Raw genomic sequence first — 25,143 nt, forward strand, 5'->3', positions numbered from 1 at the left:
TTCCTCGAAAGAACACCAGCTTGCAAATCTTTTAATGGAGAGCTGAGTCAATAAGTAGCCCCGTATCGGGCCAAGGAAAACCCCCGGATCTAACACTACGATCATCATTTTTCTGGCTTCACTTTACACCAAGTGAATAACCGATAAGGTCGTCGTCTCTTTTTCTGCTGTGTTGGAAACTAAAAACTGTGACGAGCGATGACGGTTGAATTACCATGAAAGAAAACATTTCCCCCATTGAGCTCAACAAGTCTTCACTAGCCGTCACTCACACAAAGTCACACAACTGTACAAAGACCCACGTGCAACCGAAAGAGAGGGGAGGAAATAAAAAAGCATCCGCTCAGAGGATGGTGGTCTTCCAGTAACTATCGTAACGTCTGAGTGAAGGAAGTGGCCTCACGCCGTCATTGTTTTGAGTGGTCATCCCAAAAGAGGTCATGCATGACTTTAAAGGAAACCCAAGAAGGCGTAATCACACTCACAAAACCCATAGACACTTCATCTGGTGCCCCCCAAGACACACACACACACACACACACACACAACATAGAGACAGATGATCAAAAGTGTACTTAAGTCTCCACCTGCCCAAACGGACACACACACACACACACACACACACACACACACACACACACTTCAAAAGAAAACATATTTGCTCACACACACAGACAGACACACATGCCGAACATACCACAGAATCGCTCAAACAAATGGCACGAGTCACTCAAACTGTCCACCACTGACAATTGATCAGAGACTGCCCTCGTACATATTTCAGACACACACACTCCGACTCGCCTGACCTTTGACCTGAGGGGAAGGGGGTTGTTGTCTGATGATGTGGGTTCATTTTCTGTGCGTGAGGTCATTTCCTGCCACAGTGACTGTAAGGGGCGAAAGGTGGCTATAATGGTTGACCTCAAATGTGGGGCACAGTGGGCGGAACGGGTGGGGGCTGATCATATGGGACGTAACCCAGCAGGGCAACATAACATTTAGTGAGAAATATGTCTTTGAAATAAGAGTTCCAAACGGGTTCTTCAGAAGAGCTGAGGTTCTACCCAGAACCATTTGCTTCTGGAAAGAAAACTTTTTTTTTGATGAAATGGATTTGTCTCTCTTTGTCTTCTTGTGAGAGGATGACATCATGGGTAATATTGTCATCTCTTAACTGTCACTCAGAGAGTTCTGCTGTACCTTTTCTACTGAGTAAACAAGCGATATGAGCAGACTCACACAAGCATCACCACTGTTGCAATAAACCGTGGCCCTGAGCGACGTTTTCTATCAAACAGAGCCCTTTCTATGACACAACCAAAATGCTCTTTGTTTGCCGTTCATGTCAGAATGAGAGTCTGTGTATATAGATCCGAGGGAAAGGAGGGGGGAAAAAGGACAGAAAATGACGAATCTGCTCTGAGCTGCGTTTGTAAACAAGACAAACATAATCAGCATCTCAAGAGCCACATCTGGCTCTGATTGAGCCGGGCCTAGACTCTGATTGAGGGGCCCAGCAGGCACCATTGTTTCCTCAGAGTTGTTTTGTCGCATGTAACCAGAGAAAAACAAAATCGATAAAGACGTTGTCATTTTGTAGAGCAAATGATTGAACACAAAAAGCATCCTCACCTGTCAAAATGCCGCATTTAAACATCACATTGCACTCCATGTGTAATGTGTAGTAAAGTGCATGTGGCTGTTGGCAAAGAGGTACTTGTAGTTTTCAATTTCCTGTCGTTTCAAATACTTGTATTAGGTTTCCTCTTTTCCCTGTGGTTTAACCTGTACATCGTTACTGTTACGTCAGAGATTTTGGCGGTTTCGAGAGCAACAGAGGTGAGGAGATGTTGAGTGCGACGTCTGTTGACTGATGGTGCGGTTACACAAAAAGAGAGACGAGAGGAGCCGAAGAGGGGGAGAAGGAGAAGGAGGTGCTTTCATTCATATACAGATGATTGTCTTAAGTATGAAAAAAATACCACATTGTAAAATATCTGTTATTGTGTCAGTTTATACAATCAGATTGATCACAAGGACCTATAATGCAAGACATGTGTGGACTGGTGCGATATAACATTTTTAGATTTAAATATGTCTAAAACTGAAGTACTGTATTTCTTTAGAATATTTGTATGCATGTGCATCAAATGTTGAGTGGTTTTTAAATAACCGTCATGCCTTAAATCGCGCCTTGGTTGCCTAATATATTTGTTATTTGAATTAAATTAAAGGGGAGTCAGACAATGGGATTCAGTGGCATCAGTGATGACGACATCATTTGCCCAGCAGTGAAAGTGCGTAGAGGTTCATGCGTCTGTCGAGAAAATCACATCGTGACATGTTCGTACCATTACGACAACAGCGACTTTTGGGGTTCTTCTGTTATTGTCAGGACTACGGCTGCACAAAGATCCGCAGCTGCGCCTTTAAGAAATGAAACAGGACAGAACTTCAACTTAAACGTCTCCCGTTAAAAACCCAGTGAATGCCAGAAAGGGTTTCTGGCTTGTATTTAGCAGACAGCGTGAAGCCCCAAGCGTATATACAGAGTGCAGAACTACCAGCTCTCCAGAACTGTGTGTAAAAACCATTGTGCTGCAAGGAGAGAGCCCCAAACATGCCTCGGGGGAACCTTCCTTTTCTCCTCTTTATAGGAAAGGCCTTAATTCATGGAGACAAACAGAGCCATCATTATATTTAACAGAGTATCATAAACATTCCTGCACGCTGGATTCATGGGTCTGGTTAGATGGACGGTTGGGTAAACACAGCGACGTGACCTCTCAACACACACTCACACAAAGGTCTCCCGTGTGGGCACACCTGTATGACTCTTATGCATAGGAGGGAATGCATCCAATCTCGTATTATACACCTTTAAGAGCAGCTAGCTAAGTGAACAACAGCACGCATGCAGATAAGGCACCAGCCCGTCACTGGTCCGTACATCTCCGTGGGTTACTGCAGTAAATATGAGGCCCTGAAGGAAAATTAAAGACACCCAGTTAGCACTCTACTTAATACTTGCTTGACTAACTAGAAATACAAATCATCATTACCTAAACTAACACTTTTGCGCAATCTCAACAGACTTACAGGTACATAGATGACATTTGATCTCTGCATTTAACCCAACCTGTACGCTTAAGGAGCAGTGGGCTGCTGTTGAGCGCCAGCGGAGCAAATTGGGGTTCAGTGTCTCACTCAGGGACACTTCGACATGTGGACAGGACGAGCTGGGGATTCGACAAACATGTGGTTTAAGGACAACCCGCTCTCACCCCTGAGCCACAGCGTTTTTTGTGCACAGCTCCTGCACACAGAATCGCACGGTCTGTATGCCTGCAGGAATAGAGGGAGGATAGGAGGGCTGAAGGTCTGCTTCTGGATTGAACAATAAATAGAGCATGTGCGGCATAGAAAGTAGGCTTTGTCTGAAGGGAAGGGGAAATGGAAAGGTATTGGCCCAGCCATACCTGGGTCTGGTGTCTTTGCTTTTGGTGTGTGTATGCATGTCTGCAGATGTGTGTAACCAAAGCAAAGTGACTAATGAAGCTGATTACTTCTAGCTGTCAGACAGGACATCCTGCTTGCACTGAGGGCCATGCGGGACTTGCTGCTGATGACCTCAACACATGCTGTAATTCTGAGAAACAAATAATATCCCTTCTTGATAAACACATCAATGTTTTGGACGCAGATGCCCTCATCAAAACGGATCCTGCATGCATGTCAGATTGATGTGCTTCAGTCCACCCATCGTTGAAAGAAGTCTATGTGTGCCGTATTGCATTTTTGTGTTTGATAAATGCTCAAGTGGGCCTCAAGTGCATCGCCCTGATTGTGAAGCGGACCCATGAGAAATACTCTAATTTGTGGTGGAGCTACGAAAACTGTGCAAAAAAATGAAGGCGATACTTTAGATGCAACACTATGAACTCTTGAAAGCCCTAAACCAGATGCCGAATAACAAATCACCCGGCTCTGATGCTTTCCGTTCACCATTTTGGTTCATATTATTTACACCATTTTACAGAATGACAACAGAACAGATCTGTTTATTCTTTGAAAAAACAGACTCAAACTACAAGCTTAATCACCTCACTGATACAAAAAAAGCATTAGGTTAAGTTATTTTAATTGCATAAACTCCATTAAGCGTCACCACTGAAGCTTATTTCAGAGAACTTCCCACTTCCAGACACGGATGCCCAATCTTTCCTTTCTATGTAGAACTGCTCAGCAGCAAATTCACAACATACAGATAACCTTTACATCTTTCTGCACTTAAAAATGTCCCTTTATCTTGGTTCAGAAACAATTCTGGATGTATAGCACAATAAATCGGTCTGGCAAGCATAGATGCATTATGCCAACCAGTTGACTGCCATCTGGGCCGCTGTCACTCAGAAACTTTCCTCCATCTTGGACTGCAGAATTCCACAGTCCCCATCAGCTGTTATTTTTGCCAAAACAAGCAAATCATTTGAAATGAAAACATGAACTATAAATGCATTAAAGAGGGAGACGAAGGGGAAGCTCCAACATATACAAACAAAATCACACTAAAGCAAAACCATTTACCACTACGAGGAAGTTAATGAAGAATTTATTATCAACACTTAATTATGAACGGTGTGCAGAGCGTCTCTTGGTCAGGAGAATGCAGGGACAGAGCCGGAAGCCATGCAGTGTAGGCTACCTTTTAACAAACAAGAGACTTTACAGGCTGGACCGAGACAAACTCAGTAGCTGAGTCTACCATCTGACAGCGTGGTGGGGTTGAAGATGAGTCTTTAAAGCAGAGCTGATTGAAGATGATTAACTGATCCCACTCCAGGAACCAAGAACGCCCACACACGGGGAAACAGAGAGACAAGCTCCTGGCTCGGATGAAGCAGATTGTATGATATTCTTACATGCAGTCATACCTCCTTTCCTCCTTGCTTATTTGACCCCAATGTTGTTGTTACTCATGTATGCTTTGCGTTTATTGTTTTCAAAAAAAAGGTTCAGCAGCAGACTTAATCACAACTTCTTCTAAATGCTCAGTTATGGAGCAGTTGATGTCAATAATAATGATCGCCAAAGGTTAAAGGTGGAAAAACCTCTGGTTCAACCCGAACAGATGACTGATGGGGTCCAATCAGTCTTTCCTTGAAGAAACGGTACGTGGCGCTATTTGGGGCACTCAGCAGTGGACTCATATGTAACCCTGTCTGTTCAGCACCAGACCTTTCTCATTCCAAGTCTCTGCAGTCCCCTATATGCAGCCCATATTTCACTGGAGGGGCACAAAATCTCTCTGGGAACGGTTTCAGGGTTTGAGGCCTCACTGAGTGTTGATTTTAATTGAGCACAAGTATGTGTGTGTGTTTGATGTATGTGGGCGTGTGCAGTCTGTTTGGGTTTGTGAGCGATACGTGTATACACTCATACTGCTATAATTGCAGATGATTAGGTTGACCGAGGGATGGTGTCTTATATTCTGTGTGTAAGCGTGCATATGCACTTGTGATTGTGCGTACACGCGGTAAAAGCCATGTTTGTGTGTGTGTGTGTGTGTGTGTGTGTGTGTGTGATTGCCTGGATGTGCATTTTAAGAAAAAGAGAAGGATCATCCTCACAGCTTATTACATTTCATGAGCACATGTTGTGCAATAGACAACCGTATAGCCATAACTTCATATGGTACAATTAATTCAGTTTATTTAAAACAATGCAACATTCGTTTTACAACACACAAAATCTATCATACAATTCTGCTTTTGCCAAGAGAAAACACCAGCATACACACAGGTGCACAAGTATTTATAAAATACATGCGTGTCAGAGAGAAAAGGCTTCATTCTGGCCCGATGAAAAGCACTCTGTTTGGCCAGCTAGCCGATATATTTGCAAATAACACGGTAATCTCCCCACGGCAGGACAAACATGCTGGTGTTTGCTTGCTTATTCCACATTAAAGGCCAGCTCGCTCATTCGCTCTCACACACACAAGCAAAGGCAAACATTCAATTTATTTTTGCAGACTTCTCTCTTTCTCCTTCTTTTATTCCCCCCCCCCGCTTCCCTCTCAGAGCCCAGAAGGGAGCACTCATACACTCACCCCGGAACAAGCCTGGAGGTCTTCAGACCACACACGGAGCAGTGCGAGGATCTCTCCCTGACTCTTTCTTTTTCTCCTGCCTCATGTCTCTCATTCCCACTGTTTCACGTGGTCACTCTGTCTCTCTCTTTCCACGTTTCACCTCTTCTCAGTCCAGCCTGACCGATGCAGAGTAAAGATTGTGTGCCCGCTTCTGCATCGTGTCTCTTATCTCCTTTCTAGCAGCTAGCAGTGTGTTCTGCCCCTCTGTTTGTTTGAATGTGAACTGTAGAGAGGATGGTCACTTAGTATGATATTTATGCCTGCGAGACCACCCAGCCGGCCAGGCCAAGACATGGGGAGTAAAGGCTTTATTTTTCAACGCCTCCACTGTTCCCAGGGCCTCAGAGCTGAATGAGATTAATCCCTCTCTGTCACCAGTGTGTGTGATTGGGGCAAGTAGTCACTTGTGTATAGCATCCAGGTGAGAGACAGGATGTGCAATCACAGTGTGCATTTTGTATTGATTAAGTGAGGAGAAGGAAAGAAAAGCGTGAGGCACATGAGGTGGGATTTGTTGAAGCAATTCCCTCTAGTGGCGGCCCGTGGATGAAAAGTCAAGGTAGAGAATCAACAACTGTCCTTCAGAATTTCAAAGGTATAGTGCAGTGATTAGGGTAGTAGAAGGGATTAATAAATAGTGGAAACCGGTAGCTAAATGAATGAACGGTTTAAAAAGTTTGCTATCCACTTTCATGATCGTGTTAAATATAATCGGAAAGCCATTGGAAATCCAGCCATTATATAACACGATGGGTTGTTCGGACAGAGAGGTACTTGAACTCATCTGACAGGACTGTGCGGGTCCGTCAGACAGTTGAGAACCACTGGTGTGGGGTATTCCCTGATGCATCTCCGAGGCTACTACACTCCACTGTCAATTATCACACAGCCACAAACCACTTGAAGATAGAGAACCAGTTTCAGAATGGGTGACTACATAAGTTAACAGTTATTGAATCTCAAATTACATATTGTCTTGCTATGCGTGTGGAAAGAGTTGATTTATCCCTTATGAGGACGTATAAAGGCATAAGTGGCCTTGACCCGGTTGGTCTGACATGGTAGTTGATATTGTGGATAAGGAGGCCTGAGCGTCGTGTTGGGTGGCACTGTGTGTGAGCTGGGGAATTACAGTGTCTCCAGACCACACACAGACAGACATTGAGAGGGAGGGAGGGATGAATAAATGGAGGGAGGATATGGAGAGGACGGGGGGAGATAGATGGAAGGAGAGGGGAAGGGATGTTCTGGGTTACTCTTAATATCAGTGTATTCAGACGGATATTATGAGAGAAACAAAGGTTTTTTTTAACAAATAAGCATGTTCTAATCAAAACCAAAAATACAAGTATGAACTGGGCGGCAACCTTGGCTAATGAAAAGTGAAGCCAGTGCAGAAGTGCCTTAAACTTGCATTCTCTCTAATGGCCATCAGGGGGCAACTCCTCTGGTCGCAAAAAGAAGTCAGATTATATAGAAGTCTATGAGGAAATGAATACTTCTCCATTGATTTATTACCTCAGTAAACATTGTGGACATGAGTTTATGGTCTCAATCGCTAGTTTCAAGTCTTTTTCAATACAGCATGATGATCATTTAGTATATTATGGTCCCATTTAGAGTAAAATAGACCATAAAGCAGGAAATGCTTTAGGCGTGGCTTCCTTGTAATTGACAGGTTGCTACCGCTACCAGAACCGTATCAGGCGTCTCTACGTCACTCCTACGCAACTTCCGTTCACTGTCTGCAAAAAACCAAGATGGTGGCGGTCAAAATCCAAGATGGCATTGTATGAGTTTGATGTGTCCAGTGACGTCAACACTGCGAGGTGCCGTGGCCCAACAAGGTGTCCAACAGAAGTAGAAGCATAAGAAGTAAAAGATGATATCAGCTTACAATACAATACATTACTACATCTACTGTTCAGAAGCTATACTTTTCTTAACAGGGTTTATGGTTGTAAATCACAATAGTCTACTTTGACAGGGCACACCACACCACACTGCAGTAGCACTGACAGATTTAGATAGATGATATCCCACAGTATCAAAGAAATGACATAAAGGAAAATGGAAAAATGGACAAATATGCCAATGAATACAGATCCGTATATCCTTCGAGTTAGATCCTCTGTGCCTTGTGGGGCCCTTCTTTGTGATTCACTGTGAAGTTTTCCAGCCCTGACTTGTGTACAAGGGGGAGTGCAGTGCAGCCATGAAGGAGAAAGCAATGTGTGCTAAATGGTCCATACGCATGGCAAGCCCCTCTGGACCCCATATGGTGAATGTGTGCACGCTACATGCATGGACGCATGGCCGAGCCCTCAGCAGGACTGCTCCCCACCGGATAACATCCCATAAAACACTGACACACGTATGCACACACACACAAACACACACACACACACACACACACACACACACACACACACACACACACACACACACACACACGTAAAAATAATTATACATACAGTACCAGTGGTTGAAAACAAAACTCCTTCAGTATAATCATCCTTGAGACTATTATCAAGCTATATTCTGAAGTTAGGGTCACATTCAAATGTGATCTCCCAACCACACAAACACATAGCAATCTCACACATTCACCCACAAGTGCCCCATTCAACTTGTATCTCTCATCACACAACAACTCCTGCTGCAAACAAAATCATCCCAATCAAGACAGCAATGTGCCCTTGTCTCCACATCTCCCCTGTTGGAAGGGAACTACTACAGACGCCACGTTGTACTCCCCCGATCCTGATTGTGAAGTTGGGAGTGGAGGGGAACATAATTGCATGCTTAAATGCCTGAGAAACGGATGTCCAATTCTGCTGAGTTGGTGCTTTTTGTGTGGCCTCATTGTTGGGACGTGCAGTCATGCAGCTCTTTGAGTCCCTGTCGGTGTTCATGTTTGGTTAGGGGTGGTTCAGAAGAGTGGAAGAGGGGGAAATATTGTCTGGCGGCCAGATATTTCATTCCAGGACCAAGCACTTTGTGCCCGTCCGCCATGCCTGGCAGGAGGAGGGTGGCTGTGACCAGAATGGAGTAAAATCAGAGGCTGTTCCGTCTTCCAGTTGCATTTCTGTCCCATGGTCAAACACTCGTTGTCAGCCATTTTAATCAGCTGTTTTAAAGGGCTTGTGGAGAACACACAAACACAAGGATGCACCCATCATATGCACACATGCGTACACATGCACAGGACTGGTTGATGTACTTAACGTGGCCGAAGTAGACAAACAAAAGGCTCCTTTACGGGGTTGCAGTGTAATGAGGGTCGGTTTGACCGTGAATATGTTGCTCTCCAGAGTTTTCCATCTCACTGCAGGACAAAAGGGACAAGCCATCAAATTCAGGTCAATCAAAGGCTTCTATGTTGTGTATCAACTCACTGAGAGGAATCAGTTGTGCCACCGCGGCTGTCTGTGGCCCCAACGTGGTCAACAGGGCCAGGATTCCCCAAGCACAGGTGGCACAGTAACAAGTGCCAGAAAAGAAGATCAAGCAAGTGGTTTCTCTCTGGTCCCCCATTTCATCACTTGTAGTTCAGAGCTCTGCGACATAGAAAGTGAATTCAACCATCAGTGCTCAGAGGTTTTCATTTAATTAGGCCTTGTGAGTAACAGAATACCTTAGAAATAGAGAACAAGAAAGAGCGTACAGCAAGAGGTGTGGGGTAAGAAACAAACTAGATACTGTTCAAACATGTTTGGAAGAGATTCAAAGTTTTCAAAAAACTTAATTAAAGAGCACTGCAGTGCTTTTATTGTCTCCAGCTTTGCTGAATCGACACAATTTAGGGTGACAAGCCCCACTTTCGGGAAATCCCTGGAATGGGCTGATAAATAAGACAAAGACACGATGATAGCTGCATTTAAAAAAAAAAAATAGACTTGGACTGGTCCAATCTCTAGAGATGTCATCACGTCAACAAGTCCGGGACACAAACAATGCTATTATGTCAAACGACTATTTAATTGTTAAAAAACGAAGAGTAAAAATATTTAAAACTCACCTACAAATCACTGGATTTTATCAAATGCAACTGTTTTTACTTTAACACTGTCCCAACTACTGTAGTCAAGTTAGGTGGCAAGCGATGAGAGGTGGAAAAAGTAGCCAAAACATCAAAACCAATATGATTCAGCCCCTTTGTTATTAAAAACCATGTGTGATATGTTGATCTTAGACATGTAACGTCATATTAATCCAACTGTTTTCAGTTTCTTTAAGTGGAGACACACTCACACCATGAATTCATTATTGAATTGGATAGGAAAGCAAGCGAGTGAAGACAAATGAAAAAAAGAGGGAAAAAAAGCTTGAATTATCAACCTCATGTTCCATCTCTGCAATCAATGCGTACGAAGCTGAAACTGACATTTTTGGCATGGTTGGTAATTGCTTTTGGCCCGTCGCGGATCCTCTGACTCACGAGAGAGAGAGTTGGTGGAACACAGATGGAGTATTTCCCAAGCTCCCGAGAGCTGGACAAGACCTCCATTCAGGTCTTCTTCTCCAACCACTGATTAAGACCAACAACGGAAGTTGAGCAAACACCATGTTTTATTCTATTCAAACCTTGATTCAGCCAAATTAATCAGATAAAGATGAGAGCTGTATGGCTGCAGGAAACACCTTGTCCAACGAAATAAGTTTATTTAAATCTATCCAGGTGGGTCTCAGGAAAGTGGAGTAATTTCATGGTGGATGCAAGAGAATGCAGCCTCCTGACCCATTAGAATAAAATATGAAACAGTTCCCTTTCAGTTTGTAAAGATGATGAATAAAATGGGATGAAGTTGACCTTAATTAAAGAGGCCCCTCAAATAACCACAAAGCTGACATAGCTGTGTTATGAACACGACCATCACTGAATAACAGTGGTGACAAATAACTGCATGGAGGCTGCTTAAGACTAACATGAAGTAATTGTATTTTACTTGAGTTTTTTTCGATTTAATTTTTCTTAATACTCATAATCCACCACATTTCAGCGGACATATTGCACTTTTTACCATGCTACATTCTTCAGAGAACAAATCTACAGATGAAATATGATGCATTTTAGATTAAACTAACCAACGGCATGGCCGTCCTTCAATCAGAGGATCGCCGGTTCGATCCCCGGCTCCGGCTCTGCTCGTCGCATGTCGATGTGTCCTTGAGCACGACACTTAACCCCAAAATTGCTCCCGTAGCTGTGCCTACAGTGTAGAAATGTGAGTCCCTTCGGATAAAAGTGTCTGCTAAATGATTGTAATGTAATGTAATATAAATGAGTAAAAAAACAGCTCTACTTTGACAATATTAAAAGTCTTCTACATGAATAATACATCAAAAATAGGATACAGCTTACTGTACATAAAAATAATGTAAAACTATTCTGCATTACTTGAGTACTTTTACTTTTGATACTTATTTAGCTGATTATACTTCTGTACTTTCACTAAAATACAATTTTGAATGCAGGATTTCAAAGTTCACATTGTGGTGTTACTACTTTGGTGCTTCTTTAAAAACAGCTGAATAGATTTGTTGACTAAATTCATTTCTTTCCACATGAAAACTTTTTCTTTTGAATGCAAACGGAAAACCTTTGTGTTCTGTATCATATATGTAGAGAGAGAAAGAGATTTTTACATTTGGACCACGGCAGGGAAAATGTATTCAGTTGTGGTTAAATTCTAGGTTTTCTTTCAAAAGTTACTAGCTGGAGTGTTAAAAACCATTGTGTCACATCATGAATTAAACATTTTTCCTAAAATGGGACATATTAGTCCCTGCAAGCAACCAAACCAACACTTCATTTCAGAAAATCAAACCAAAGCCGAACACAGCCCACTTTACGTAGTCGCGCAACAAATTCAACTAGAAAAGGCTGTTGTTGAGAACTTCTTATCTGCAGCCAATGATCTATTTATCCCAACTCTATCTGCTTGAGCGGTAATGTATGATCGTAAATGAGGCCAGAGGAGGCCCTTGTGGTTCAGTGAGAGAACAAGTGTGTGTGTGAGATCCAGTGCAGTATGTAAACCGTTTGACATCAGTGCTTGGGCTTTCTTTATGAGAACATCTGCGGCAGCTGCCCTATAAATTCCCAGTGTTGAGAAAACAGGAACAAAAAATTACATTTTTGTATGGCAGTGTACCATGGCGAGAAGCAGACCCAGTTGTGCCTCATCTGCAGAGCCACGGCCAACGTTTTGGGAAAGTCAAATCGGGGATGGAGAACTGAGACGGTGTTACTGTGTGTTTACACTGACTGTTCTGCATAGCAACAGACAACCTTAAAGTCACTGATGGCCATCACGTCCACCCCAAAGGACAGACAAACACACATCTTCACCTTGCTTTATCTATATTTCTGTATTTTCTTCAGACCACCAAGACCATTTAAGGTATAAAAAGTATAATACAGAATATAAATAAGCATGTGAGTAACAGTATTGTTCCAAACAGTAAGTGCACATTACAATAGTGCAGTTATATTATTATGAAATAGCCTGCATATAGCATGACAACGTTTTACAATTTGCATGTAGGCCCATTGTGTACATAATGACACATTATGAATGTGCAGCATAAAACTCCAAAGTACTGTGAGCAGCAGAAATACATCCACATATCATTTTATTTTATTTATGTATATATAGGCCTAACGGTTAGTCTAAATTGGTTACTCGCTGCTCCTCAAATTTTATTGCAACTATTGTTTTTACGAGTGAATCAACTTTATAATTATTTCCATCAAAAAAAGGATAATTTAGATACTATCCAGCACTTTCACCACATTTCCTGACATTGGGATTGTTTAACGGAAATAATGTTAAGGGAAATAAAACGATTGAAACAGACTTTAAATATTTAGAAAATATTTTTAACGTGATTTTTCATTTTTAGAGTAGACGTTTAACGTTAAATTGTATTTGAAATCGAGGACATGCGTCGAAAGTGCGTTACTCGTTGTTAAAATAGATAAACATTCAGCAAGCAGCAGTGGAGCTGCAGCTGCTCCTGCTGTGTCTGTCTCCCTCTTACACACAGTCGATGGGCTGCCTGTGCCTTTTCGGAAAATTAATGAATTAAACGGATGATAAAGTAAAAGCCAACACTCGGTTTCTCGTTCTACATTTGTCGCCGTCCTATCTTTTGCTCAATAGTTTAGCTATGTTAGGCTAATGAAGCTAGCTAGCGTGCTACAGTGACTTTTCCTCCACACGAAGAAGAGGAGGCAGGACATGGCTTCATCTTCTGCAGCTGAAAAAGGTTTGAAATGCACGTTTTTACCTGTTGCTACATTTCAGCTGGACACTGGTTCACACAACTCTAAGGCTGCTCAAAGCCTCTGCTGCTAGCTAATAATTAGCCATATTTCCACCAGGGACAACAACTTAGTCACTCTTCAGTCATAAGACTGATTCGATCGATAGGACACACCCGTGTTTAGATGGGATCAACTAGAATACTATAAGTTGCATAGTCTATTGTAACGTTAGAGAATATAATGGTAGAAAAAGGCATCCCCAATCCCTTCATGAAAAGATGGTATTTTATTTTGTAGAGATATTTTGCTATGTCTTTCCTGTCCATTATAACTATACCCACTTAAAAATCACACTAATGCTGCCTAAAACACACCCCAGTAATATCCAAACTATCTGTACATTTGTATCTGTACAAGTACATTTTAACAGATATATTGCTAAGAACAGTTAAATAATAATTGTTCTTACTTTATAGCAACATGGCGTGAAGGTGAGACTTGTCTGGCTCCTGACCCGAGAGATGGATCCCTGCGAGAAACCACCATTAAGAGATTGACCTCCACTTCTCATGATAGTGAAACCACAGCTTGGGTGGTGTTCACTGACCATAGTAAAGATGCAGAAGAGGAGGAAGCTGTACCCGTCTCGAAACTCCTGAGACCAGGCCCCAATCACTTCACCCAGGAGAAACCTTTGTTTCCCAGCACCGTCACAGACACCAGGCTATGTGTCCCCTTAGAGTTGAGTGATGTCGATGGGGACAGAGTCCCCTACACCATCAACAGATACCTGAGGGATTACCAGAGAGAAGGTATCAGGTTCATTTACAACAACTACATCTGTTCCAGAGGTTGTATCCTGGGGGACGACATGGGCCTGGGAAAAACTGTCCAGGTACAAAGTACATTAGCTTCATGTCTATGTTCAGAATTGTTTAAATTATGTCCGCATGCTTTTCTCACATGCCTGTCTCTCCACCTCTATGATCTTGTCTCAGGTCATTGGTTTCCTTGCTGCTGTATTGCACAAAACAGGCACATGGGAGGACATCGAGAACAACAGGCCTCAGTTTCTGTGGAGTCAGAAGTCCTCCAAGCAAAGTAGACTCCAAAAAGTGGGTATTGAAATAAGCTAGTTACATATGGACATTTCATGAATCATAAAAAATTTGACATAAGTATTGAATTTTCATCCTCGCAATTTGGTTTAGGTGTTCCTCGTTGTGGCCCCGCTGTCGGTGCTTTATAACTGGAAAGATGAGCTGGACACATGGGGCCACTTCCAGTGTGTGGTGGTCCACGGGCTGAGGAAAGAGGAGGAGCTGGCTCGCATCAAGAAGGGGCGCATCGAGATCGCTCTCACTACCTATGAAACTCTGCGCCTTTGTCTGGATCAGTTTAATAGGTAGGAACCATGCTCGACACACACATACGCATCAAACTTAATAAATAACGTGTTTTTTTGTGTGCTTAAATATGTGATTAATTCGTTTTTGTCATAGTATGTTTTTTTTTCTGTGACTAAAACATACATTTGCCCTCTCTTCTGCAGCATAGACTGGTCTGCTGTGGTTGTGGATGAGGCCCACAAGATCAAAAATCCAAACTCTCAGATCACTCAGGCCATGAAGGACCTGAAATGTAAGGTCAGAGTGCTTTTTGTTCGTGTCGTTTAACTCGACTCTGTGTAAAGTCTTCTCTCCGGCGGTCCTCGTCACTGCTTCATTGGCAGTAGATTGAATCGTATCACGATGAGCTGCTGAAACATAGTTAGCTTAGCTTAGCATGGGCCATGCTTTTGATGCCAGCTCTGCACTTCTATTTTCATCAGGTCAGAGTTGGCCTCACTGGCACCGTCTTACAGAACAACCTCGAGGAGCTGTGGTGTGTCATGGACTGGTAGGTTAAGAGACTTTTATGTTGGAACACATTTGTCATTTGCGTAGTTGAAAGCACATTTCAGTTGATTGCTGAAAATAGCTTCTTTTTTTTTAGCTTTTAAGTACTTTTTCTTTCTATTCAGGGCCTTACCTGGTTGTCTCGGCAGCTTAGGAAATTTCAAGAACACGTTTTCGGATCCGATTGAGCAAGGGCAGAGGCACAGTGCCACCAAGCGTGCCCTCGCTACAGGGAGGAAGACTGTCAGGGCCCTGGTGAAGAAGATTTCCCGCTGTTTCCTCAGAAGGACTAAAGCTCTCATCGGGGAACAGCTGCCTAAGAAGGATGACAGGGTGAGATTGATGAAGTCAAAAACAGACTTCTCCTGAAACAAATTCACCAGCGACACGACAACAATCCGTCATCGTAAATATCCAGATGACTTTCTATGAAGTCTGAAAGCAACGCTCAGAAGAAACATCTGTGATGCCGTGTTTTCTCCCAGGTGGTGTATTGCTCTCTGACGGACTTCCAGCAGACTGTGTATCAGACGGTGCTGGACACTGAAGATGTGACATTGATGCTGAGGTCTTCAGAGAAATGCGACTGTCAAAGCGGACGCACCCGCGGAAGCTGCTGCTACGAAGTCAGTGCACCGCTTTCACCGTCGCGGGAGTTGTAATGGGTTTAAGTTCGTAAGGGTTGAGCTGTTTTCCACATAAATGAGTGAAATCCATCTCACAATTGACTCATATGTGAACATTTTTTAGGGGGGTCAGATTCCCTAAATCAGACAAAATATTTCTCTGTGTGATTCAGGTGAACTGGCCCTTAAACTCATTCTACTTTTTAGATGCAGCGTACTGCAATTCAAATCGCAACGTTTATCTGTTACCATTGTCCAACTGACCCTTTTAACTTGGCATTTGAATGAAAAACCTTCATCTGGTTAAAATAATTAAAGACTAAGCTCTTAAATAATATCGATTTCTTTTATTGCAGAGAAACGCGGTAGGTGCGCAAATGAAGGGGCTGTACTTCAGTTACTTGGCCATATTGAGGAAGGTTGCCAACCACACAGCACTGCTTCAGTCCACTGCAGGCTCCAGCAAGAAACAGGTAGCCCTATAACCGATCTACTACACTGGTTCACGAGAGATGTCTCCTGGACAGTTTCTTTTACAGACTGAGGTCACACCTTCTCGTGCTGGAGTTGGTTCACCGTAACAACTCTTTTGTGTCTCCCAGGAGAAGTACGTGGCTGCCATCTGTGCGAAGGTATTCCAGAAGTTTCCAGACTTTGTGCAGAGATGCAAAGACAAAGCATTCGAAGCGTTGTCGGACCCGATGTACAGTGGAAAGATGAAGGTATAATTCGGGAACGGAGGCTCAGTCGCCTGCTCGTCGTTGGCCGGTTCAACAAATCTGTTGTTCCTTTCAGGTTTTGCAGAAGCTGCTGAAACATTACCTGCAGAGGAGAGATAAAGTGCTTCTTTTTTCTCTCTCAACCAAGGTGAGAGCTGTGTTTATTGACATCAGAATGTTTGTGTGTTTCACTGCAACGGTCTTCACGTTATTTCGTCTCGCCGCAAAATCTTTGGTCTGTACTGAGCTTTACACTCGGTCTCATCCACTCAGCCTTTCAACACAACAGGCTCGAACACACGCCCCTTAATTGCCACTGTTGTTAGAGCAGATTACTTGTCAGCACAAAAAAATAGTAGCAGGATGCACGGTTTTCTTCTGAAACACAGATTAATAAGCCTTTGGGTTCATAAGTAAGGGCTATTAGAGTTTTAAAGACAATTAGACTCTGCAGAGTCTAATGGTTGCTGTCACCAGAGACAGTATGATAACATTTCTGGCTGCTCTGAGGTCATATTTTCGTGGCTTATGTTTTGCTTTTTTTGGTAATCATAGAGTCCATACAGTTTTGACCTGTATGGTTTATCTATAAATACCGAGGCCTGGGGATGTTCTGTTTAGTTTTACTCTACATTTGTTAGTCTAGCGTTTACAAACCCTTTCAACCTCGACGATGAGTGAATCCACATGATGCATGTAGAGCTGTCAGTTTTCTTTACACGGTTGATTCATAGTGCTTTGAACCCTCCTTCATTGTTTGTTGTGTTTTGGACCCGTCAGCTGTTGGACGTGCTGGAGAGCTACTGCATGGCGGAGGGGCTGGACTACAGCAGGCTGGACGGAGCCACCAAAGCCAAAGAGAGACTCCAGATTGTCAAAGAGTTCAACAGCTCCTCTCACATCAACCTCTGCCTGGTTTCCACCATGTTAGTCAAACAATAACAATCATATGAGTCGTATTTTCTCAGATTTCACATTTATTTATTACCAGTAGTGGTGCCTATTTTAAACCTCGGATCTGCAGATAACGGGCTCTTTGTTCCATCAGGGCGGGGGGTCTTGGTCTTAACTTCGTTGGGGCCAATGTGGTTGTGCTCTTCGACCCCTCATGGAACCCAGCCAATGACCTCCAAGCTATTGACAGGTAGGTTATTGGCCATGTCTTCACTTTACAAAGTATTTTATTCTGTTGCTGCCTCTCTCAACTGGCTTCAGTAAAGCGTACCTAGTCATTTTCACATGCAAGCATATAGGCTTTTTACTATTTGCATGCATGATGCCTGTCTGTCTTCAGGGCGTATCGTATTGGCCAGTGCAGGGACGTGACTGTTCTCAGGCTGATCTCATTGGGGACTGTGGAGGAGGTTATCTACCTCAGACAAGTTTACAAACAGGTACCAGGTCATTATAGGCACACACACACAAATCAGATAATAAGGGGAAAAATACTGAATTGCTACCAGTGCTTTGTAATAGGAGCTCAGTGCTCTGTGTCAGTAATGTACTTTTTCTGCGCCGCCTTTCCCGTCCTCCAGCAATTGCAATGCTCCGTTGTGGGCAAGGAGAGCTCGCGGCGGTACTTTGAGGCAGTGCGGGGGCATGGCGTCCACAAGGGGGAGCTGTTTGGGATCAAAAACCTCTTCCGGCTGCAGACCGAAGGGACATGCCTCACCCGCAAGATACTAGAGGTTAGATAGCTGGCACGCCTTTTACTGTGGCCTACTGTCTGAACTCACCGCCTCTAGCTGATTCATGTCCCCAGTCACAATGCAAAGTCTCACAAAACAGTCAAGAATGTACTCATATGTGGTCATGTGGCAGTCGTAATGTGTCGTGTAGTAATGGACACCCTTGTCTCTTAAGTATTTTTGTTCTGATATAGGAATAAGAGAGGCATGTTGCACTTACTGTTGTTTTTGAGTGTCAGAACGTCTACAAATATCACGTGCTGGTAATAAAAGTACAACTAGCAAAAATGAAAACTAAAAGATAGTCTTTTGTTGATGATTGTAACATAATTCAATTGATGTTATTGTACAATATGTTTTTTGATAAATGTGTGTCTCACTTTCAGCGAGAAGGACGAGTGGAGGCCGGCGTGATGACCAGCAGCACACACACGGGCGAAGAGAAGGAGGAGGAGGAGGAGGAGGAGACGAAGGCAGTTAGCGTGAGTAGCTCTGCTGCTCTCAGAGACCCGGAACATAAGGGCACTCATCTTCCCATCGCTCACTCCGTCGTCTCCCCCTGGGCGACCCACTCCTCCTCCCATTCCCATGTGAACGATACCTCAAACGGGGTCCTTCCTGTCCGTCAGTCAACCAACTCACGCGATCTCATTACAAACTTTTTCCGCCTCAGCTCCAACTCTTTTCTTTATTGCTTCCTCCGTTCTTCTTTGTCTTGTCATTTTCTGGTTTATTCCGAAACGTCCCATTTATGAGGGAAAATGCTTCTACTATGACAAAATTGTCCAAATGAGATGAATTATGTCACTTACATGGAGAAAGTGAGAATCTGGCCAAAGTCTTTCTCGTCAGTATCGCATACTCGCGCTGCTGGAGGCTTTTAAAGGTGGCTGTAAAAAGTTTGTAGTTTCCTTACAGCAGTTGTGGTCAGCTTGAGTTCAGGCTGTTACAATAGATTCATATCTCTAAAACCACTCCTGTTTTAGTCGCCATATCTTCAGCATATAGCTCAATACTCTGTCTTTATGTCACGGTATCATCGTCCACAGACTTTAAAGCTCCCTTTAAGTAGTAGTACATGCTTAAAGTGAGTGTTTGCAGCATGTTGAGCAGAGTATTTTTTGAAATTTCTGTGGAGATTTTGAATGCCTAACATTTTTAAACTCAATTCTTTGTATTTTAGCAGAACTGAAGGATGAGGCTCTCTCTGCCTGCTGTGTGAAACAGCTGTGTGTAATTACTGATCTGTCCTAATGGAAGGAGCAGACCACACTGACGCCAATCTTCTGCTTTTCAGCTATTTATTGACACAGTGATACCCCTCATCATCCCGGTCCCAGCTCGGCCCTTTTTTTTTTTTTTAACAGGGCTGCTGCTCCACTGAGTCCTTTCAGATTCTTTCAAAAATACAGAATCCACTGGGGTGCCTTAACACGCACAGGGAAAGGCCCGAGGCGTGTAAGCACCAACGCGCACACCAGTGCAGCACAACTGGGGAAGAGTCATCTAGTTGGCAAATTTTGTGAAATTAGAATCAGTTGGTGGTCGTTCCCATAAAGGCCCATTCATATAACTCCAGGAAATGTCATGTTTTATTCTTGTTACTCCGTGATGGGGGGGGGGACATGTCACGTTGATATTTATTACGATTTATTGTTACGAACATCTGTTTTGTACTACACGATATAATCTGACATGGGCTGGTCCACTGAAAGATGGCACAAACAAGGGAGTGTGTAGCCCATTTGTGCTGTTGTGTAGCAAAATCATTCCCATACAGTTAATTCAAATGAATTCCTTGTTCTCTAGCAATACATGCCTTGTCCCGCTTTCTATACCAATCTGTCGCAACTTTTCGTACCCTTTTATTTAAGGAGCCTGGAGACTCTCCGCCTACAGACGGCCCGGTACCGGATAAAGAACCAGCCAAGGAGAAAAGCGGTGCATCGAAGGTCCCCAGAGGGGTGTTGGACTTCAGCAGTGGAAGTGAAGAGGATGAGGATGAGCAGGGTCTTAAGAGGAAGGCGTCAAGCCCCAGTGCAGTGGATGGCAACATGGGTGGGAGTGCTGCCACTGGTCCTGGTCGAATGAGTCTCCTCCAGCACGGTTTCTCCAGGCTCCTCGAAAGGGTCCAAGAGAAACCAGAGTTGGCAGAAGGGGACAGTAGTCCGGGTGTCGACGAAAGCCCCTCTGAGGATGATGTTGAGGATCAAAAGATGGAGAGTACCTCCTCTGGCATCTGCAAGAACTCCAGTACTAGAAATGGCGCAATCTGTCTCCCTAAATTGGGACTGAAAACGTTGGACATTTCTAGCGGTTCAGACCGAGAAGACAGGGCGGATGGAGATAGAGGGAGACAAGAGAGGTTTCCTCTGTTAAAACAAAGTGATGATGCTGTAAGAAAGAGACGGGGCCTGAAAGGGTGGACAAATAAGAAAACTACACTGGATGAGGAAAGCGATGAAAATTTCTCACCGGACAAAAAGAAACCGAACAAGCTCAAAACTCCACTTACAAAAGCACGCCGCTTTGAGGGCTACTCGGATGAATCTGAGGACTTGGACATAGAGGCAAAGACGTGGCCCAAGAGGGAACCTTTAAATTCACATGGTAGAGGAGGTCACCGTGGGAGAGAGAGGCAGAGTGCTAGTGTTAGGGGCAAGGCCAGATCCAAATACACAGAAGACATAGAGACATTCACGTCTTCGGAAGATGAACACACTCCCGTTAAGAAAGGGAGATCTACGGAATGTCACTTCACATCTCCACAGACCAGATCCAGAGTTGAGTCGGCAAAAGATGAGCGAAGAGCCGCAACGACCAACAGGACGGAGAGAGAAGCAGGGATGCCCAAAGCTGTTTCATTCACAAATCTAAAAAGTCCGACGCCCCCTGCGTCCAAAGGAAAGGGTGGAACTATCGACAGTGTGCTAGGTGAGAAGCCTATTCTTCAATACCTGTTTCTTGTATGCCAATACATTTTATCATGAATGATGTCTATTTCTGTTTAAAGGGGGTGTACACGAGGTGGCGTACACCCACTCTAACCAGCGCGTGGTGGGCGGGAGCAAAGCAGAGGAGAGGATCAGCAGAGCTGCTGCACGAGACGTGTTTGAGCGCAAGATGTACTCTCAGCTCCCGGCCAATCACCTTCGAGGCACCCAAGAGGTACATACCGCCGTAACATCGGTCTTGTTCAGTGGTTCTTCAAATATATACGATATTGCTGTTGTATCTTGCCATCTCAAATTAGATTAGATAAATCAAATTACATTTGAAGAGCTTAACAGGAATATGTGTTTTTGGAAACCATGACAGGATTACTCATCTAATATTCCAAAGACTGTGACATTTAGGCCTGTTTTCTACTAAAGCGTGTCTGGCAACTGCATATTGGTATGCAGGATAATGCATGCCAACGCTGTATCAGACACACATGCTCACTGTGAGTGAGAGTGGATGTAAACACGTACTGCAGCAGTGCGGGTTAGCTATTTTCAAAGCGTGTTAACATCCACTATCATGTCAACGTAAGCCTGCCACGTCTCAGCCCAAAAAAATCTCTTGTTTGATTGTACCAGAGCTTGTCGGCGAGCCCACCAGACAGTCAGCCTTGCCCCCCTCCTGTCAGAACGCAGAAGCCCAGTGTGGACCATCCAGTCACCTTCGTCGGCAAGAGTGTGCACCACACCAGACACACCACCTTCATCATCGGAGAGACTCCCCAGGCCATACGCAGGTACTGAACGAGTGTCCGAGGAGGTGAGGTGAAGAGGAAAGAACGGAGGCAATGAGGAGGCTGAGAGGGAGAACAACAAAGTCATGGGTAGACTTGAAAGAAAAGTGACTTAAGATAAGGGGGGGTGGGGGGGGCATGCATGCTTTTAATGAAAATAAGTCAGGCAAGTGGATGAAAGGAGGAAAGGGGGTGTAAAGAGTGAGGTCGGAAGAGAGGAATTCCTGGCAGTGTAGGGAAATAGGCCAAAAGTGACCACAGATTTGGTGTTGAGCGCCCCCACCTGGGCCTCAGGAATTGTGTATATGTGTGTGTGTGTTTAGCCAGAGACCACCTCTGAGCTTTCCCTCCTACCCACCTATTTCCCAGCATCATGCCAAGGATTACCCAGTTATGTTCAGGCCCAACAGTGCAAGAGTTTTTCCCCTCCACAACCACAGCCCTCCCGAGACGAACCAGAAATGACCGCCCGAGGACTTTCCAAACACACACACACCGATGTACACACGCATCCTAACAAGCATTTACGCGCGCATGCAGACACACGGTACTCAAATACACACCTCTGTCCTGCACCACCCCCCTACCTTCCCAAACACTCGTATACAGACACATTTATGACTCCAGTCTCACTTCCCAAGAAGACTGGAGAAGACTATCTTTGCCCAGAGGCTCACCAGGGAGTGAAAATACACACTAGTCATATTATATCCCCTCAAGTAACCTCGCTGTGTACGGATTTAAATCCACACGATTTTGTGTTTTACTGCCGTTTCTTTTTATTTATTGTTTTTCCAGTGAAAGCCATAACCGATAGTAACGCCACCACAATGCTGCTTGTACCACCGGTGGCGTTGACTTAGTTCTCTCCGCAAGTCTGGTTAGACCAAAGTTATAATGGCTCCTCCTCACACTGCATGCCTGTCTGGATATGAGCCTAAATATGTGGAGACGTTTTCATCTTAGGCCAGGCCTGACGGACTTGGAAGATATCTGATTAACAGGATAGGCTTTGTGTTTTTTTTCTTTAAAAGATGTTGTTTTACGTGTGATTCAATGTATCGTGCTAACTGTGCGTGTGTGGACATAGTGTTAAATTCACAGGCTATAAGCAGGTGATAACAGGGTTTTTTTGTGCTTGGATGTTTTTTCACACTCATTTCCGTCTCTGCGTCCTCTGTGCTTGTGTTTACTGCAGGCAGCAGCTGGAGGAAATGGCAGAGAAATTGAAATTCCCCTCAGTCCATCAGTTTGCAGTGGAAATTCTGAGAGGAAACTCAACCCGGAGACTGGCCTGTCTGCGAGAGTATTACACTTCACTGAACCTCCCTGCCCTGGCCAACACCGTCACAAACAACTTCCCACAACCTGATTCAGCACAGACCTCCTCTTCAACTGTTCCCTCCCCAACATCCTTCAAAGAGACCGCAAAATCTCACACACATAGCCGAACCCCACAAAGGGATGTTCCAAAAGCCAAGAGAAAGCCTAAACACACCGAGAAGAATCCTGAACCTAAAACTAAGCCTGAAGTCTCACACAATGTTCCCGTGCCGCAGAAACAGTCTAGACACCCACAAAAGGATGTCTCCGAACCCCAGACAAAGCGCAGGAACCCACAGAGCGATGTTCTATCACCCGAGAAAAAGCGAAAGGTCCCAGAAAAGAATGTGCTAGAACCTTTAAGTGACGTTCCGAGCCTTGAGTCAGAGGAGCAGGAGGAGACGGCCTGCAGTGCCAGAGGACATAAGAGGACAAAGAGGGGTAGTGTTTCTAGTTCTGGAGCCTTCAGAGCTGGTGGTGGTCTTGGCTTGGATCAGGCCAGCAGCAGTGGTCTGGGGTCTGGGGAGGCTACGGCTTTCCAGAACTGCACAGACAGACGTATCCCTTCTTCTCCGGACCTCAGCCGTGGCAGGTCCACCACGTTATCCAAACCCAGAGCACAGGGGAGGGAGACAGAGCAGAAAATGTCCTGCGGGACTAGTGAACCTTTTCAGGGCCAGAGAGAGAATTCTCCGACTTCTCCTCCTGAACAGGCCAAGCCCACCGGCGGTCATCGCTCCCTCCTCACAGATCTGATAGGAGACACCTCAATCCTCGACGATCTGTTAAAACCCAAACCCAGGGGTGCACAACGGAGGGGCACCCCAAAACTCCCCCCCGCTCCCTCCTCCGTGTCAGTAAGCACGTGTCTCGCCGCACCTCCTCCACCCAGAATCACTCTCAATACGGACTCTGGTTCAGCAGGCCTCATGGACTCTCCAAACAAACCACCTGTATACCAGGTGGTACCAAAGGGCAGTCGCAAAGACTTCTGGGACATCCTGAATGAGGGGAATGAGGAGAGCATCAACAGGTTAACGGACCCGGCGGAAGTGCAGAGGGTTTGCATCAACACTACGTTTGCAGCTCGAGGTAGGTCTGCACAAGACGAGGGCAAGAGTCTCTGGAGGACGAATGAGAAGTTCCTGTGGAAGAAATAATACAGGAGAGACGATTAGAGTGTTGACGGTTTTCACCTCTGTACCTTTTACTTTTTTTAGTTCTAAAGGAGATGTATAAAATATTCAGAGTGGATATTTAAAGCAGGTTTTTCTGCTTTGGATTTTCTTATTTTTAAATGTCACATTCTTTTTAGAATGTCTATTTTTATTTACTGTAATAATTTGAAAATGTTCCGTGTTCATTGGATTAGTGAGTTACAAGCATAATGCTGACTGTTACTTGAATAAACGGGGTGTTAATCACTGGGAATTTAAATTTTATTTTATTGCCCTGTTTTTTTGCTTTATTTCTTGACAAAATACTCCTAACACACACAACCCCTGGAGGAGCACTCTAATATGTCAGCATAGAGGCATTTACTCATATAAAAAAGTCGGAAAATTAAGCCAAAAGGGAAAAATCACAACAGCAAATATGTCTTTCAGGGCCACAACTAACACGTAGATCTGTCAACGATTACTCGTTGGACTGTAAAAGGTCAGAAAATACTGAAAAGTGTCCGTCACATTCTGCCAAAGTGAGCCGTAGATGGCTTTCTTTG

General features: G+C 44.1%; 1 protein-coding gene across 1 annotated transcript; it reads left to right on the top strand.

Annotated features, from left to right (window-relative positions):
- Window positions 1–13,319: 13,319 nt before the first annotated feature.
- Window positions 13,320–24,750, top strand: ercc6l2 (excision repair cross-complementation group 6-like 2). The gene is made up of 20 exons (XM_079269912.1): window positions 13,320–13,432; window positions 13,907–14,325; window positions 14,429–14,545; window positions 14,642–14,835; window positions 14,983–15,076; window positions 15,262–15,329; window positions 15,454–15,661; window positions 15,814–15,954; window positions 16,311–16,427; window positions 16,557–16,676; window positions 16,750–16,821; window positions 17,454–17,599; window positions 17,722–17,817; window positions 17,968–18,067; window positions 18,209–18,361; window positions 18,748–18,843; window positions 20,236–21,295; window positions 21,375–21,529; window positions 21,943–22,100; window positions 23,296–24,750. Exons 1-20 carry the CDS (start codon window positions 13,405–13,407, stop codon window positions 24,578–24,580), a joined length of 4,827 nt encoding a protein of 1,608 aa, XP_079126038.1. The 5' UTR covers window positions 13,320–13,404; the 3' UTR covers window positions 24,581–24,750.
- Window positions 24,751–25,143: the final 393 nt, after the last annotated feature.

The sequence above is a fragment of the Melanostigma gelatinosum genome (genome assembly GCF_949748355.1).
Source record: "Melanostigma gelatinosum genome assembly, chromosome: 6".
In the NCBI taxonomy this organism is placed as follows: domain Eukaryota; kingdom Metazoa; phylum Chordata; class Actinopteri; order Perciformes; family Zoarcidae; genus Melanostigma; species Melanostigma gelatinosum.

What these genes read in the sequence shown, in the direction of transcription:
- ercc6l2 (XM_079269912.1), top strand. Translation starts at nt 13,405, where the DNA reads ATGGCTTCATCTTCTGCAGCTGAAAAAG. An exon ending in TGTACAGTGGAAAGATGAAG is followed by an intron (nt 16,677 to 16,749) that starts GTATAATTCGGG and finishes TGTTCCTTTCAG; the next exon opens with GTTTTGCAGAAGCTGCTGAA. An exon ending in TCACCCGCAAGATACTAGAG is followed by an intron (nt 18,362 to 18,747) that starts GTTAGATAGCTG and finishes TCTCACTTTCAG; the next exon opens with CGAGAAGGACGAGTGGAGGC.